We start from the raw sequence: 16,516 nt of genomic DNA, 5'->3' as shown, positions 1-16,516 counted from the left end.
ACATAGTGAAACTTGGATTTGAATTCTGGCTCTCCCTCAGTTTAGATAGAGCAGGCTGTGTCAGCTCTGAGAACCTCCATTTCCTCATTCACAAAAACAAAACAATGTTTTTCCCCCTGGGTTTGGTGTAAAGGTTGAATAAATCATAGTCTGTAAAGCATCTAAAGCTAATATTGCCATTTAAAGGGATTATGGAATGGACTGTAATGTTGACTCTTTGGCAGTGTGTGATCATGTAACTGAATCGAATAGCTACCCACTTGTCCTCAAGATGAGACTTTCCAAAAGCCTATGGGCATTTTTTGATTTTTTGGCCCACTTGATCAGCTGTTTCTTACAGAAAAAGAAACTAGCTCAGAGATGTTTTTGACAAGTCTAGAAGTTATCTCCATCTTCAATGAAAGAGCTAATTTTGAGATAAAGTTAGTGAAGTGTAACATGCAAATAAGAATTCACTATCTGGGTGATGACTTAGCAGTTAATAACTGCTTGTTAATTTAGTGGTTTTTGGATACGTGCTATATCAACCCATAGGTCAGGTACCAGGAATATAAAGCACAATAAGAGATTGTTCATAGTCCTGGCTGGTAGGTGGCAAGCTGGGATCCTAACCCAGTCTCATAATTTCCAAGTCCTCATCCTTAACTGCAGCTGGTCAGCGTCCTAAGGTACTTGGCTACACAGCCTGCTTCGTAATCTTACAATCAGGCCATTCTGTACCTCAGAAAGTTAAGGACTTCGATATGGTTTGTAAGTGCGTGGCATATAGTTAGAACTTAATAAATGATAGCCATTCTCATTTGTGTAGAAGCTCATTTTTATTCTATGGTTTGAAAATGAAATAATCTTGGATAGTCACAACTCTTTCACCACCTGATGAAACCCACCAGCTTTCTGCAGCCTCAGGTCTCCATAAGCGTCTTTTTTTTTTTTCCTTTTTCTTTTTTTTTCCTTTTTTATTTTTTTTTTTTTTTTAGGAGAAAGATGTGGTTTCACCATGTTGGTCTGGCTGGTCTTGAACTCCCGACCTCAGGTGATCCGTCCGCCTTGGCCTCCAAAGTGCTTGGATTACAGGTGGGCCACCATGCCTCGCCCATAAGGGTCTTCTTAAATTGGCTCCCCTCATTTCACCACCAGCTTTTGTGGGCCAAGGTCCTAAGATTCTGTTCTTGAAGCCAGATTCCCACACTAATTCATATGACCCCCATTTACCACATGCAGATCAGGCTAGGTGCTACAGAGACGAGGAAGACAGTCCAGGCCTCCCGGGGCTTAGAGCTTGGGGGTGAGAGTGGGGGTGGCAAACGTTAACAAAATCTCCCAGGCAGTGTGATCAGGATGGAATCCTCTTTACTGAGAGACACTGGTATCACCAAGGTTGGTGGCCTCTGATTCTCATCTACACCCATCGGTGGGACAGCTGGGGCTGCAGGATTGAGGAACCCTGCTAGCTGCTCTGCATCTCAAGGCTCTGAGGCTGAGGGAGTCACGTGTGAGGTGTTAGGTCCAAACCAGCCCACCCTAAGTAGCAGGAATCTGGAAGCTGAAGGAAGCTGGTGCAGTGTCCATCAAATCAGTTCCCACAAAGTCATTCCCTGTGTGCACTTCAGTTTCTATGAGGCCTTGCCCGAGGTCTTTTAGAGGCTTATAACGGTTAGCTGGCATCAGATTCCCTGAGAAGCAGCAGTTAGGACGCATGGTTCCTCCAGAACTTAGATGGTTTTCTGAAAGCTCTCAAGTATTTCTTCATAATCATGTTCATCATCATCTGCAAAAGAGTCAATGACGATCTTTGACATTAGGCAAGTTCCTTCCCTTTAGGGCAGTTCCCTCACCTGTGCAGGGAAGGAGTTGGCCTGGATGCTCTAAGGTCCTCGCTAGCCTAGAAACCACAACTTGTCTCCACACTTTGCAGCCATTTCATTTTCCTGTCTGCTGCAGGGAGGGTAGAGTGCTGGGGACTGAACTCACTTTCTGTGCCAAAGCTCTGGAGCCCTTGGGAAAGACGGTAGGGACCTTTCTGCCTGAGCCCACCCAAGAGACCTGTCCTTCAAACTGGGACCACAGAAGGGTCTGTCCCTGGGCAGGGCCAGAGGCAAAGGAACCAGCAAGGTAGGGAGGGGAGACACAAGGACATGGATGAGTGGCGCCCACAGGGACTCACCTAGATCCTGTGTTTGGGGCTTAGTGGACCCGTGGCCCTTCTCGTGGCGAGGAATCTTGCTGCACATACTGGAGCGATTCTTGGTGAACTCTGGCAAGGTCTTAGCCTTGGGTTTGGGTAGCAGAGGGGGTTGCTGCAATCCTAAGACTTGAGAAGACTTTGGGAGAAAAAGCGGAAAGAAATCAGCAGGGTCTCAAATGGGGAAGCAGAGTCCATGAAAAACTGTCATTCACGTTAAGTGTCACTTCGTCTGCTTCTACTTCCTTTTCAGGCTATGGCTTCTCAAGACCCCTGGTGTTTTTGCTACAAGCATGTGAAATATTCTCTGGCAAGGGAGAAAGGGGTCAGGGTAGAAAATGAGGACAGGGTTGGGGGCTGGAGATGGTGTTCCTGGGATTCTCCACTTAGGAATTCCGTCAGTGTCCTTTAATTCTGTTGCTGAAGGGGAAAAAAGCAAAGTAAGGAGAGCTTAAGAAAGCAGCTGCAAAGCCTCCTGACAGTGCCTGAGCTGAGGAGGCCCAGCAGGAAGAGGACTTTCACTGCACTCCTCCGTGTGCCAGATGCTACGTAACGTCTGCTCTTTAATCCTCAAGTCACCCTCTGAGTGGTTTCCATTCCCAGTTTGTGTAGGAGGAAGCGTGCCTTGTCAAAAGTCACGCGGGGGATCCGCAGCGAGGCCGAGGTTTGGACCCAGAGCCACGCCTGTAACTTCCAAAGGCGGCGGGTCCTCGTGCGACACCATCGCTTTACAGAGCATGCGGCACAGCTCCCCGATCAGCACCGATTCCGATGCAAGAAGGGGAAAATTTGTGGTTCCAGGGCGACAGCAGTGACAGGGCAGAGTGCCACCATCAGGAGCCGATACGGGCTGCAGTCTCTCAGTTCTGGGCAGTCCCCTTTCCTGCACTGGCACAGGCCTGTGTTTCAGATGAACCAGTCCAGCCATTGTCAGAAAATGACTTGCCCACCCTCACCCCAAGAAAAAAGCTCCTTCTGGGGCTGAGAGCACCCAGGAGTCATCTTGTAACTTCCACTGCCACCTGCTGCCTGTCACACATGACTAAATACGAGTCACCCAGGATCCCAAAACAGGAGCTGGTGACAGTAAAGGACTTTTGATCTGTCTCATCCCCTCCTGTTCTGAGCAGAGCACATGGAGTGAAGGCAGAGGTGGTGGACAGAGGAAAGCACCATGAACTTGGAGTTGGAATGTCCATGGCCAAGTTCAGTCCTGCCACTTACTAACAGGGACCCTGGGAGTCCTCATTTTCTCAATCATAACAGAGATAATCACACCAACCTCAGGACTGATTGTGAGATGGAATGAGAATAACGGGCTGCAATGTGTGCAGGCTTACAAACTGCAAGTTTACACAGTTGTAAGAGAAACATGACAGACAGACGTGACAGAAGCAGTGATCCCAATAAGTGATCCCCCCCGCCCGCTGGGATTATACTGGTACCTGGACGCCTCCCTTCTCACTGCTGTGTCTCCGCTGCCCACTGAGTCCCTGACTTTTCGGGGGCCTTGGTGGAGGGTCTTGGATCTCACAGGCTGCTAACTTCCGAAGAGTGTAATAGAAGGTGTCTGGCAGCTCCTCCATTGTGGCTATGGGCACAGACCCCCCTGGCCGGTCTGGCTGCACCTCGTCCTCCACCACAGTCAGGTCCAGCCACCGGGGAGGGATCTCGAAGTCCATCCGAGGCTCAGAGTCCAGGCTGACCACCAAGAAGGGCTCTGTGATCTTCTCTTCCAGCTGCAGACCCAGTACAGCAGTCAGAGGGTCACTGGGGTAACTGGGATCCTTGACCATCACCCTGACCTCACAAGGCAGTGAGAACTGGGTAATCAGATCCGCCAGGCTGTACCACTGGCTGTAACTCAACTCTTCCACGAAGCTGCCAGGACAGTGGAGGGGCAGCAGCACCTGCTCTGGGCTCTCTACCTCCTCATACTCATCCCTCAGCCGCTGACAAACCAAGACGTCAATGTCACTGCCCTGGGCCCCATGGGCCAGGCCAGGCCCCAGTACCTCCAGCCTGTCACCCACAGCCAGGGATGTGAACTCAGGATTCTCCTCTCTCTCGCCCTCACAGTCCTCTGTGGCCACCACCTGGAGTGGCCGGCCTGGCTGGAATGCACCCAGGAGGTCATAGGCCGTGGGGAACTCCCTCGGCCGCCGCCATATCTTACCCTGGTAGGCCCCTGACACCAGGAAGTACCTGGGCTCTCTGTGGCCCTTGTTTGAGGCCAGGACCCGCCAGGGTGGTGAGGATAGGCCGTAGATGCAAAGCCTCCGGCCTCTCTTCAAGAAGCGCACCCACGGGCTGAGGAAGATGTGTCGCTCTTCAGGAACCTTCAGGATCTCCACGGACAGGGGAAAGGGGCCTTCCCGGGCCAGGACCTCACTCAGCAGCAGTGGTTGGATGAAGTGGATGTGCTGGGAGGAGGCGGTGATGTCCTCCACGTCGACCGCCAGGGTGGAGGGGATCTTGGCGACGGTCCTGTGCCCTGTTGAAAGGGGCAGCTCAGAGGCACGGCATGCCACCCCAGGAGTGGCCCCATCCTTGGCACAGAGGAATGGCTGGGCTGGCTGCCTCCCTCCTGCTGCCATCTTTTCCTTCCAATCAGAATCTTGCTATTGCACCACATTCCCACCCATGCTTTCCATTCAACCTTTTTTTTTTGAAAAAGAATCTCGCTCTGAGTAGCTGGGACTACATACAGGCGTGAACCACCACGCCCGGCTAATTTTTGTATTTTCTGTAGAAGTGCGGTTTCACCATGTTAGCCAGGATGGTCTCCATCTGTTGACCTTGAGATACCCTTGCCTCAGCCTCCCAAAGTGCTGGGATTACAGGGTGAGCCACCGCGCCCGGCCTATTTTTCAACATTTATAAAATAGAATAGTACAGTGCTCCCCCATGGACCCATCACCCAGCTTCAACATTTAACTCATACCCCATCTGCTTCAGCCTGTGGCCCTTCCACTCCTGCTCTGCTGGGGCATTCTGAATCAGAATAAGCACATCGGGCCATGTGTGACCATCTCAGTGTCTCTAAGAGGTGATCATTATTTCTAGAAAGATCACCACAGGCCGGGTGCAGTGGCTCACGCCTGTAATCCTAACACTTTAGGAAGCTGAGATGGGCAGATTGCCTGAGCTCAGGAGTCTGAGACCAGTCTGGCCTACATGGTGAAACCCCATCTCTACTAAAAACACAAAAAATTAGGTGGATGTGGTGCCTCATGCTTGTAATCCCAGCTACTCAGGAGGCTGAGGGAGGAGAATCACTTGAACTCAGGAGGCAGAGGTTGCAGTGAGCCAAGATCATGCCATTGCACTCCAGCCTGGGTGACAAAAGCGTGAAACGTCATCTAAAAAAAAATTAGCCAGGTGTGGTGGTGCACACCTGCAATCCCAGCTACTCTGGAGGCTGAGGCAGAAGAATCACTTAAACCTGGGAGGCAGAAGTTACAGTGAGCTGAGATCATGCCACTGCACTCTAGCATGGGTGACAGACTGAGACTGTCTCAAAAAACAAAAAAAAGAAAGAAAAGGGCTGGGAGCGGTAGTTCACACCTGTAATCTTAGCACTTTGGGAGGCCAAGTTGGGCAGATCTTGAGGCCAGAAATTCCAAGACCAGCCTGGCCAGCATGGCACACAGCAAAACCCTGCCTACTAAAAATAGATAAATTAGCTGGGTACGGTGGTGCGTGCCTGTAATCCCAGCTACTCGGGAGGCTGAGGCAGGAGTATCACTTGAATCTGGGAGGCGGAGGCTGCAATGAGCCCGAGATCCACCATTGAACTCCAGCCTGGGTAACAGAGCAAGACTTTCTTTCTTTCTTTTGTTTTTGAGATGGAGATTTGCTCTTTGTTGCCCAGGCTGGAGTGCCATGGCACGATCTCGGCCCACCACAACCTCCACCTCCTGGGTTCAAGTGATTCTCCTGCCTCAGCCCCCAGAGTAGCTGGGATTACAGGCGTGCGCCACCACACCCAGCCTAAGACTCCCTTTCAAAAACAAAAGATGAGATCTTGCTCTGTTGCCCAGGCTGGAGTGCAGGGGTGTGATCATAGCTCACTACAACCTTGAACTCCTGAGCTCCAGCAGTCCTCCTGCCTCAGCCTCTGGAGTAGCTGGTACTACAAGCACTATGCCTATGCCTAGCTAATTTTTTTTTTTTTTACATGGAGTCTCACTCATGTTCCTCAGGCTGGAGTGCAATGGCACAATGTCAGCTCACTGCGACCTCTGCCTCCCGGGTGCAAGCAATTCTCCTTCCTCAGCCTCGAGTAGCTGGGATTACAGGCATGCACCACCACACCCAGCCCATTTTTGTATTTTTAGTGGAGATGGGGATTCTCCATGTTGGTCATGTTGGTCTCGAACTCTCGACCTCAGGTGATCCGCCTGCCTGGGCCTCCCAAAGTGCTGAGATTACAGGTGTGAGTCACCGTGCCTGGCTGCCTAGCTAATTAAAACAAAATGTTATAGAGATGGGGGTCTTGCTATATTGCCTAGTCCGGTCTGGAACACCTGAGATCAAGCAATCCTCTTAAGTGCTGGGATTACATGCCTGCGCCATTGTGCCTGGCCTAGCTGAGATTAATTTGAGCATCAATAAGAATAACTGCAGTGTAATACAGAGGGAGCAATCTGAAGTTCCTGCAGATCCGCAGGGATAGGGTGGGAGTGTCTTCCATCAGAGCAGCTCCCCGGGGCACCCCTGTTTCTCTCCCAACAGCCCCCATCATCCACCTGCCCAGGCAACTCACTGTGCAGGATGGCTTCGACCTCATACATGGGCGTCAGGGTCACGTATTCCCAGGGCAGGGTGGGGCAGGTGAAGAGCTGGTCCTTCGGTTCCTGCAGGGCCTGGAGCAGAGTTTGAGGAGCACTGGGTTCCAATATCCTGAAGGGCCCCCTCCGGTATAGGGGCAGGTGCAGGATGACCCGCTCATCCTCCGTGACCAGGACACAGCGGGCACACAACATGGCCCGGGGGGTGTAGTCGCGCCGCACCACAGCCTCAAAAATGAGGACCTGGCCTTCAGTCACATCTCTGTCCCGTGTGACAATCATGCGGGTCGACATGATGTAAACGGGCAGCTGCTGCTTGGAGCTCCGATCTGTGCCAAAGACCAGCTCCCCCAGGGTTTCGTAGCTCTGAGAGGTCCTGAGGGGGATGAAGTGGCCTGTGGGGGACAGCAGAGAGTGGGAAGGTCATTGTGGGGTGTCAGGGTGGGGTCAGCCTTTGCCAGGTCCGGGCCTCAGTCTGGCCCTGCAGATGACCCAGCCAGAATCCTCCATGGACCAGTGTCAAGGAAGGACTTCCATCTGGACATCTGGGCTGCAGGGCTGAGGGACACAGGGCAGAAAGTGGCGGTGCCTGAAGGGACAGGGAGGGGCAGGAAGTAGGGTCTGTCACTGGAGACAGAACAGAAGAGGGTCATATTCCCTGGCAGACACACTAGACTTCCACTCCTAGCTCCTAGCATGCCTCTGACTTTGCCATCTGACCTTTTCTCCAGATGCCTCCCCATAGCTCCAGTTCCACTCATCCAAAACCCATGGCCCCATCCTGCAGCAATGCCACCATCCCGCTCTCCCAAACTAACATCCCAGAGCTACCGGCCAGAGCCGCCTCAGACCACCCACTTCACCCCTGCATCCTGCCGATGCCGGCTGCCTGACTGCCCGACTGCCCGACTGCCCCCGCACCTCTTCCCTCCTGCCCCCACCCATTCTGCCACCAGCTGGCCTCAACACCTCCCTTCCAGACCTGGTACTGCTTCTGGAAGCGGGCTTCTCCTGCCCTAGACCCACAACCTGAAGCTAATCGAGAAAACACCGCACAAGCTGAGACTGAGGGATATTCTACACAAGTACTGATCTAGATGCTTCAAAACATCAACGGCAAGAAAAAGGCAGAGGAATGTTCCAGCCTGAAGGAGAATGAAGAAATGGGACAACTGAATATGAAATGGGACAACTGAATATGATGTGTGATCTACGACTGGACTCTGGTTTGCGGGGAAAACTGCTATAAAACATATCAGGATAATGGCCGGGCGCAGTGGCTCACTCCTATAATCCTAGCACTTTGGGAGGCTGAGGCAGGATAACCAGGTCAGTTCAGGACCAGCCTGGCCAACATGGTGAGACCCCGTCTCTAGAAAAGAAATAAATTCTCTAAAAAAAAAAAAACATCAGGATAGTTGCTGGAATCCAAATATAGACCATGGATTGGACAGTAGTGCTGCACCAAAATTACACTCCCTGGAGTGAAGGTTCTTGTTTTGGGGAGATACTATAATATTTACGGGTAATATATAGATGTAAAAGGGATCATGTCTGCAATTTACTCTCAAATGGTTCAGAAAAAACACACCCATATGTACACATATAGTAATACATTCATGTACGTGTGTGTGTGTGTGTGTGTGTGTGGAGACAGAGGGAGAAAGCACGTGTCGCAAATGTTTAACATGTGATGGGGGAAAAAATAGGGAAACCTGATGCCATTTTGGCCAGACACAGTGGCTCACCCCTGTAATCCCAGCACTTTGGGAGGTTGAGGCAGGAGAATTGCTTGAGCCCAGGAATTCCAGACCCATTTTGGCAATATAAGACCTTGTCTCTACAAACATTTACAAATTGGCCAGGCACGGTGGCTCACACCGGTAATCCCAGCACTTTGGGAGGCTGAGATGGGCAGATCACTTGAGCTCAGGAGTTGGAGACCAGCCTGGGCAATATGACAAAACCGTCTCTACCAAAAATACAAAAAATGCGGGGTGTGGTGGCTCACGCCTGTAATTCCAGCACTTTGGGAGGCTGAGTCGAGCAGATCACTTGAGCTCAGGAGTTGGGAGACCAGTCTGGGCAATATGGCAAAACTCTGTCTATGAAAAATCAAAAAAATGCGGGGTGTGGTGGCTCATGCCTGTAATCCCAGTACTTTGGGAGGCCAAGGCAGGTGGATCATAAGGTCAGGAGTTCGAGACCAGCCTGGCCAATAGAGTGAAACCCTGTCTCTACTAAAACACACAAAAAATTAGCCAGGTGTGGTGGGGCACGCCTGTAATCCCAGCTACTTGGGAGGCTGAGGCTGAATCGCTCGAACCCAGGAGGTGGAGGCTGCAGTTAACTGAGATCACACCACTGCATTCCAGACTGATCGACCCTGTCTCAAATATATATATATATAAAATTAGCCGGGCATGGTGGCACAGGCCTGTAGTCCCAGCTACTTGGGAGACGGAGGCAGGAGGATTGCTTGAGCCCTGGAGACGGAGGTTGCAGTGAGCTGAGATCATGCCACTGCACGCCAGCCTGGGCAATAGAGCAAGACTATCTCAAAAAAAAAAAAATCTGGATAAAGGGTGTACAGGAGTTTTAGCAAATTCTAGTTCTGTAAGTTTAACATTATTTCAACAGAAAAAGACAAGACTCAAATAGAGAATATATTACTTCCATATTGAAAACCATCACTGGGGATGGAGGTGGTGGCTCACGCCTGTAATCCCAACACATTGGGAGCCCAAGGCAGGAGGATGGCTTGAGCCCAAGCATTTGAGACCAGTTTGAGACCTTGTCTCTAAAGACAAGACAAAAAACCTAATTGGCTCCTTAGCCTTCAAAATTAAAGACCAGTGTCAGCCCACCACACACCCCCAGATAGTCTGGCTCCTGCGGCTCCCCGACAACTTGACCCAAACCTGGAAGCCACACTCTACAGCATCTGGCAGGCAGCCATATGAGAGCCAGTCCTCAGGGTGCCTGCTTTGCCCCAGGCACACTTTTTTATGAGACTGAGTCTCACTCGGTTGCCCAGGCTGCAACCTCTACCTGCCAGGCTCAAGTGATTCTCATGCCTCAGCCTCCCAAATAGCTGGGATTACAGGTGCCCCCCACCACCCCTAGCTAATTTTTGTAATTCTAACAGAGATGGGTTTTCACTGTGTTGGCCAGGCTGGTCTCGAACTCCTGACCTCAAGCGATCTACACGCCTCAGCCTCCCCAAAGTGTCTGGATTACAGGCGTGAGCCACCAGTCACCATGCCCAGCCTGTCCCAGGCACCCCCTTCTAAGTGCTGTATACGTATCAGCTCATTTCATCCTCACATAATGCCTAATCACCCTCACTACAGAAGAGGAAACTGAGGACCAGAGAGGTCCCAGGAACTTGCCTACCTTGCCCAAGGCCAGAGCTAGTAGCCAGCAGAGCTGGGATTTGATTCCAGGCCGCTGGCTTCAGGGTCCAGACCATGGTCCACCACACTACATGCCTCTTAAAATAACTTAGCTCCCTGGGGTTTCCTGAGCACCAAATGTGCACATGCCATTCCCTCTGGCTGGGATCTTTCCTTTGGCTCAGGTGCCACCTCCTCCAGGAAGCCCTCACAGACCCTGAGGCAAGTTACTCTTGCTCAGAGCCCTCTCTAAAGCTTATACCTCCTTTTACTGTTGCCCTCCTCTCACTGTCACCCTGGAAGCTCCCCGCTGGAGAGGGCGGCACCTGGTTCATCCTGAGCCCCATAGCCCCCCACACAGCTCGGCACACATGGGCATCTGCAGCTGTTTGGGGAGTTAATGTGTAGAGTGAACAGACAGGCATCTGGACAAGACGTGCAACAGAAGCCAATGTGATGACCAGAGACCGAAAGGGAGAGGGCGCAACCTCTGCATTCAGAGGATTGCAGACCCTCTGAGGACATCCCCCACCTCGAGCCTGGGTCATGGTGGATCTGAGGGCCTCGAGAGCAAACGGCAGAGAGGAGGGAGTGACTGCTGGATTTGGCAAGCCCTCAAGCAGCCCATGAGTGTGCCAGGAAGGTGCCAGGGCACGTGGGGAGGCAGAGGTGGCCACCTTACCCTGGAAGTCGGGGTCGATCCTCATGTGCAACGGTGTTATCTTCGGGTTCTCATAGATCATCACATACTGGAGGCAAACCTGGGTGATCTTGATCAGGTCCTCCCTGAAGAGGCAGTAGTCATACCCCCCGATGTCACAGACGGCTCCTGCGAAGACATGGACTCAGTTTCTCTGCTGTGCAAGAGCGAAGCGCAGGGCAGCCTGTGCTCCTGTGCCCAGCAAGCTCTGCTGTCACACCTTTGCACATGGTGCCTGCTGCCTGGCATGCCCTGCTGTCGTCCCTCCCTCACGCTCACAGGTTCAGCCGTCCTTAGCTGTCCGTGTGCCCCTCTGTGGCGCCCTTCTCTGGCCTTTTTCACATCCCCGTGCCTCCTACACTGAGTTCCCAGGTAGGGCTGATCCCTCTCATCACTGCAGCCGGCACAGGGCTTGGCCTCTGGGTGTGTGGTAAGTCCACAAATCAGTCAATAACCCAGTGAATCACCCTCTCTGAGCCTGATTTTGTCGCTGTACACTAAAGGAATCCCAATTCCCAAAATTAGGCTCAGAGAGGGGTCAGTGGCTCCCTGCAGGTCACCCGGAGCCCAGCCCCCCCAGCACCCTGGCGAATAGAGGGGCACCGACAGAGTGAGGCCCAGTGGGCAAGGTTCTGCTTTCCTGGTTTAAAGTGTGTAAGCAGTGTCGAGAACACAGAAGGTGCCCAATAAATATCTATCATGTGCATGCGGAGGGCACAGGCTCTCCATCAGCTGATGAAGGAGGACAGACTATACCGCAGGTGGCCCTGAGCCCACCTGACCCCAGCCCCTCCCACAGGGCAGCCCCAACAGACTCCTTCACATCACCCCTGAGAAACTGATGAAAATCAACAGGTCATAAAGCACAGTTCTGTCTAGCCTAATGTCAGGGCATGGGCCTTCCAGACTGGTGAGAACAGAAGCTGTGGTGCTATAGTTATCTGGCCCCGTGCTAAGGGCTGCTGACGCATCGTTGCATTTAAGACTCATGACTGGGCTGGGCGTGCTGGCTCATGCCTGTAATCCTAGCACTTTGGGAGGCCGAGGTGGGTGGATCACCTGAGGTCAGGAGTTCAAGACCAGCCTGGCCATCATGGTGAAACCCCATCTTTAAAAAAAACCTTTTAAAAAAAAAAGTCTCATGACTGCTCTTACAGAGACAGGCAGTTTCAATTTCCTAAATAATGAAACAGCTGGCCAGGCATGGTGACTCAGGCCTATAATCCCAGCCCTTTGGGAGGCTGGTGCAGGCAGATCACTTCAGGTCAGGAGTTCAAGACAAGCCTGGCCAGCATGGTGAAACCCCATCTCTATTAAAAATACAAAAATTAGCCAGGTGTGGTGGCAGGTGCCTATAATCCAAGCTACTTGGGAGGCTGAGGCTCCCAAAGAGACTTGTCTAAACCCAGGAGGCAGAGTTTCAGTGAGCTGAGATTGAGCCACTGCACTCCAGCCTGGGCAACAGAGCGAGACTCCATTTTAAAAAAAGAAAATTATATATGTTAGCTGGGCGTGGTGAAGGCGCCTCTAATCCCAGCTACTTGGGAGGCTAAGGCAGAGCAGGTTGAACTCGGGAGTCGGAGGTTGCAGTGAGCTGAAATCAGTGTGAGTGACAGACAGAGACTCCATCTCAAAAACAGAAAGAAAGGAAAGAAGGGGAAGACTTAAAAAAATTTTTTTTTGAGATGGAGTTTCGCTCTTGTTACCCAGGCTGGAGTGCAATGGCGCGATCTCACCTCCCCGCAACCTCTGCCTCCTAGGTTCAAGCAATTCTCCTGCCTCAGCCTCCCAAGTAGCTGGGACTACAGGCACGCACCACCATGCCCAGCTAATTTTTTTTTTGTATTTTTAGTAGAGACGGGTTTTCACCTTGTTGACCAGGATGGTCTCGATCTCTTGACCTCGTGATCCACCCGCCTCGGCCTCCCAAAGTCCTGGGATTATAGGCGTGAGCCACCGCGCCCAGCCTTTAGGCTGGGTGCGGTGGCTCACGCCTGTAATTCCAGGACTTGGTGAGGCGGGTGCAGGCAGATCTCTTCAGATCAGGAGTTCAAGACCAGCCTGACCAACATGGTGAAACCCCATATTTAAAATAAATAAATAAAAGAGAGAAAGAAGGAAAGAAAGAAAGAAGGAAAAGAAAAAAAAGAAGATCAGGTAATAGGAATCAGAACTAGAAGTTATGGCTGGCTGTGGTGGCTCACACTCATAATCCCAACACCTTGGGAGGCTAAAGTAGGAGGATTGCTTGAGGATACGAGTTCAAGACCAACTTGGGCAACAGACTCCCGTTCCTTTTTTTGAGACAGAGTCTCACTGTCGCCCAGACTTTGGGAGTCTGAGGCAGGAGGGTCACTTGAACTCAGGGGTTTGAGACATGCTTCTAGGTAGCATAGTGAGACTGTGTCTCTACACAAAAAAATCAGTTGGGTGTCATAGTGCATCCTTGTAGTCCCAGTTACTTGTGAGGCTGAGGTGGGAGGATGGCTTGAGGCTGGGAGGCTGAGGGTGCAGTGAGCTGTGAATGCACCTCTGAGACAGTGAGACCCTGTCTCAAAAAAAAAAAAAAACAAAAAAAAAAACAGGATCTGTTTTGCGCAAGTAGTCTATGTTTCATTAAACAAAACGGGGCCTGGTGTGGTGGCTCATGCCTGCAATCCCGACACTTTGGGAGGCTGAGGCAGGCAGATCACCTGAGTCCGGGGATGTGTGACCAGCCTGGGCAATGTGACAAAACCCCATATTTACAAAAAATACGAAAATTCGCTGGGCATGGTGGTGCACGCCTGTGGTCTCAGCTTCTCCGAAGCTGAGGTGGGAGGATCATGAGCCCAGGAGGTCAAGGCTACAGTGAGCTGTGAAGGTTCCGCTCCACTCCAGCCTGAGCAGAGCCAGACTCTTGTCAAAAAAAAATAAAAACCTAGAGTTGAACGCATGGCATTTGCCTCCAGAGCCAGCGCTCCTAACCACGAAGCCAACCACCTCCCAGTGCCCTGCCAGACGCCTGCCCCTATTGGCATGGCCATCTGTCCTCCACACTCACCCCGCACACCCACACCTCGTCAGGGCCTTCTCTAGTCACCATCACCCTGACTTGCACCACCCCGCCTCAGCCAGGATGAGGAAACTGAGGTTTGCGACACCAGCAGGCAAGAGTGCTGGGAGGACAGAGACGCTTGGTTGGACTCAGGGAAGAGCAAACAGATGAGGCGCCTGCCTGCACGAAGCCCCTGGAGGTAGAGACAAAATTTGAACCCACATCCACCGGATTCACAAGCAGACCTGGAGAGACCCGTTGTGAGGTGGTCTCTCGGTCTGGGACCCCCAAATACTCTGTTGGAAGCAGCTGTGGCATAGCGAGGTTTTCTGCAGCCAGGGAACAGGACGGGGCAGGGGCCTTTAGCCTCAGTTCCCTCTCTAAGGAAGGAACCCGCACCCCACACAGTATGTATCTCCTCCACCTTCCATCTCCCCCAGTTAGTGGCCCACGGGTCCTCCCTCCCCACAGAGCAGCCCTGGCCACCCATCCCATGTGCTGTCCTCCCCTGCCTTCCACTGTCTGTCAGTCCCTCAACTCTTGCTCTTTCAGGCAATAAATAGTGACTTTGCGCCTGCTGGGTACCCATCCCTGTGAGCCAGGCCACTGCCGACAGGTGGTGGATGTACGGGCGTGCAGGGAGCAGAGAGCCCGGAAGGCTTCCGGGACGAAGCGCCATGTAAGCTGAGAACTGAATAGCTGACCAAATCAAGTACCGCCCACGGTCAAGCAGAGGGCCAAGGTGGACGCAGGGACTGAAGGAAGGCAGTGTAGAGGATGGCCAGTGCGAGGAGTGGAAGGACAAAGTCGGGAAGACTACTGACCCCGCACTTCAGAATCAAGACGCAGTCACGACCACTAGCGCCCTAATGCGGCGTTCCGGCGCGGTCGGACCTCCGTCCCATGCGCACCGCGGGGTCGCCTCGGGGTGGCTCCTTTGCATTCACCTACCGCGCCTGAACCCACTGACTTTTCATCACCACCCTGCAGGGCAGGGCAGCGGTCCCTATTCCAAGAAAGCAAAAGCCTTGATCCAGAGGCTGAGTGCGGCCCCAAATCACACAGCTTGGCCAGTGGCAGAGTCGGGATTTGAACCCGAGAGGTTTCCCCGGATTGCTAACGCCCTCTCGGGGGTCTCTGCCCCCGCCCCAGAGCTAGGGAGAACTCGGAGGGGTTTCAGCCCCTGCTTACTCAAATACTTGGACACCGAGGTGATCCGCAGCACGCGGGGAAGGGAAGCGAGGTCCAGGGTGCGCACGAAATCCTCCAGAGGCATGGGTTCCATGGTGCTCGTGGCTCTCTGAGCGCAGACTGAGGGGCTGCTGGTAAGCGGGAGGCCTTAAGGACCCCTGAAGCCCCGCCCCGCCTTCGCCCCGCCCGCCTTCGCCCCGCCCTGCGTGCCAAAGCCCCGCCCCGCCAGGCCGCGGGAGCCCTGCAGCCCTGCAGCCCCGCCCCACCGATGCCCCGCCCCGCGGACCCCCGCCGCACCCCATGGGGGAGGGGCGATGATGAAGATGCAGAAGTCCCAGACGCCCCTTCAGAAGTGCTCCCAGTTAGAACAAGGCCCAACTTGTTCTGGGGCTCGTAGGAGGGACATAGCCCTGCCCTTTGGGTGTGAGGAGGAAGATGGAGTGTCAGGGTTCCTGAATGTCCCTCCAGGACCCTCCATGGTCCTCTATCAGACACCTCCTAGTAAAGGGGAACTCGTTATCTCTCCGGGACTCTAATACGCTTTCCACAATTATTGCCCACGTTGGCCTCGAACTCCTGGACTCAAGTGATCCTCCCACCTCCGCCTCTCAAAGGGTTGGGATCACAGGCTTAAGCCACCACGCGCCTCGCCAATTCTAGGTAAAAATTCTTCCTAAGGCTAAAGAAAAATCTGATTAGGAAGCAGACCAACCACTTATCCTGACCCTGTAGGCACAAGATAAGCCTTCCATTTCCCTGTCCCTCAGGAGTCAGACCAACATAGGTTCAAATCACAGCTCCCCTTCTTTCTCGTTATGCGACCTTAGACAAATCACTTTGCTTGAGCCTCAGTTTCCTACTCTCTAAAACAGAGAGAAGGCCGGGCACGGTGGCTCACGCCTATGATCCTAGCACTTTGGGAGGCTGAGGAGGGCGGATTGCCTGAACTCAGGAGTTCACGACCAGCCAGGACAACAGGGTGAAACGCTGTCTCTACTAAAATAATACAAAAAATTAGCCGGGCGTGGCGGAGTGCGTCTATCGTCCCAGCTACTCGGGAGGCTGAGGCAAGAGAATTGCTTGAACCCTGCAGGCAGTGGTTGGAGTGAGCCGAGATCACGCCACTGCATTCCAGCCTGGGAGACAGTCGGAGACTTCATCTCAAGAAACAAAAAACAGAAGAGGCTGGGTGCGGTGGTTAACGCCTGTAATCCCAGC

General features: G+C 52.7%; 1 protein-coding gene across 3 annotated transcripts; it reads right to left on the bottom strand.

Annotated features, from left to right (window-relative positions):
• Nucleotides 1-1,420: 1,420 nt before the first annotated feature.
• Nucleotides 1,421-15,420, bottom strand: LOC105708586 (protein THEMIS2-like). Of its 3 annotated transcripts, XM_064363544.1 has the most exons (7): nt 15,315-15,420; nt 15,088-15,091; nt 11,053-11,214; nt 6,951-7,370; nt 3,628-4,676; nt 2,165-2,321; nt 1,421-1,768 (listed from the first exon to the last, which is right to left on the bottom strand). In XM_064363544.1, exons 1-7 carry the CDS (start codon nt 15,390-15,392, stop codon nt 1,713-1,715), a joined length of 1,926 nt encoding a protein of 641 aa, XP_064219614.1. In that variant the 5' UTR covers nt 15,393-15,420; the 3' UTR covers nt 1,421-1,712. The 3 variants fall into 3 exon arrangements, with proteins under 3 accessions (XP_064219614.1, XP_064219613.1, XP_012295570.2); XM_064363543.1 differs by lacking the exon at nt 15,088-15,091 and having other exon boundaries at nt 11,053-11,199; nt 15,299-15,420; XM_012440147.3 differs by lacking the exons at nt 15,088-15,091; nt 15,315-15,420 and having other exon boundaries at nt 11,053-11,209.
• Between the last annotated feature and the right edge of the window lie 1,096 nt (nt 15,421-16,516).

This window comes from Aotus nancymaae, unplaced genomic scaffold (genome assembly GCF_030222135.1).
Source record: "Aotus nancymaae isolate 86718 unplaced genomic scaffold, 86718_ANA_hifiasm-v0.15.2.pri h1tg000053l, whole genome shotgun sequence".
NCBI classification, from domain to species: domain Eukaryota; kingdom Metazoa; phylum Chordata; class Mammalia; order Primates; family Aotidae; genus Aotus; species Aotus nancymaae.
The sequence above is the reverse complement of the archived record's forward strand: the minus strand, read 5'-3'. Positions and strand labels throughout refer to the sequence as shown.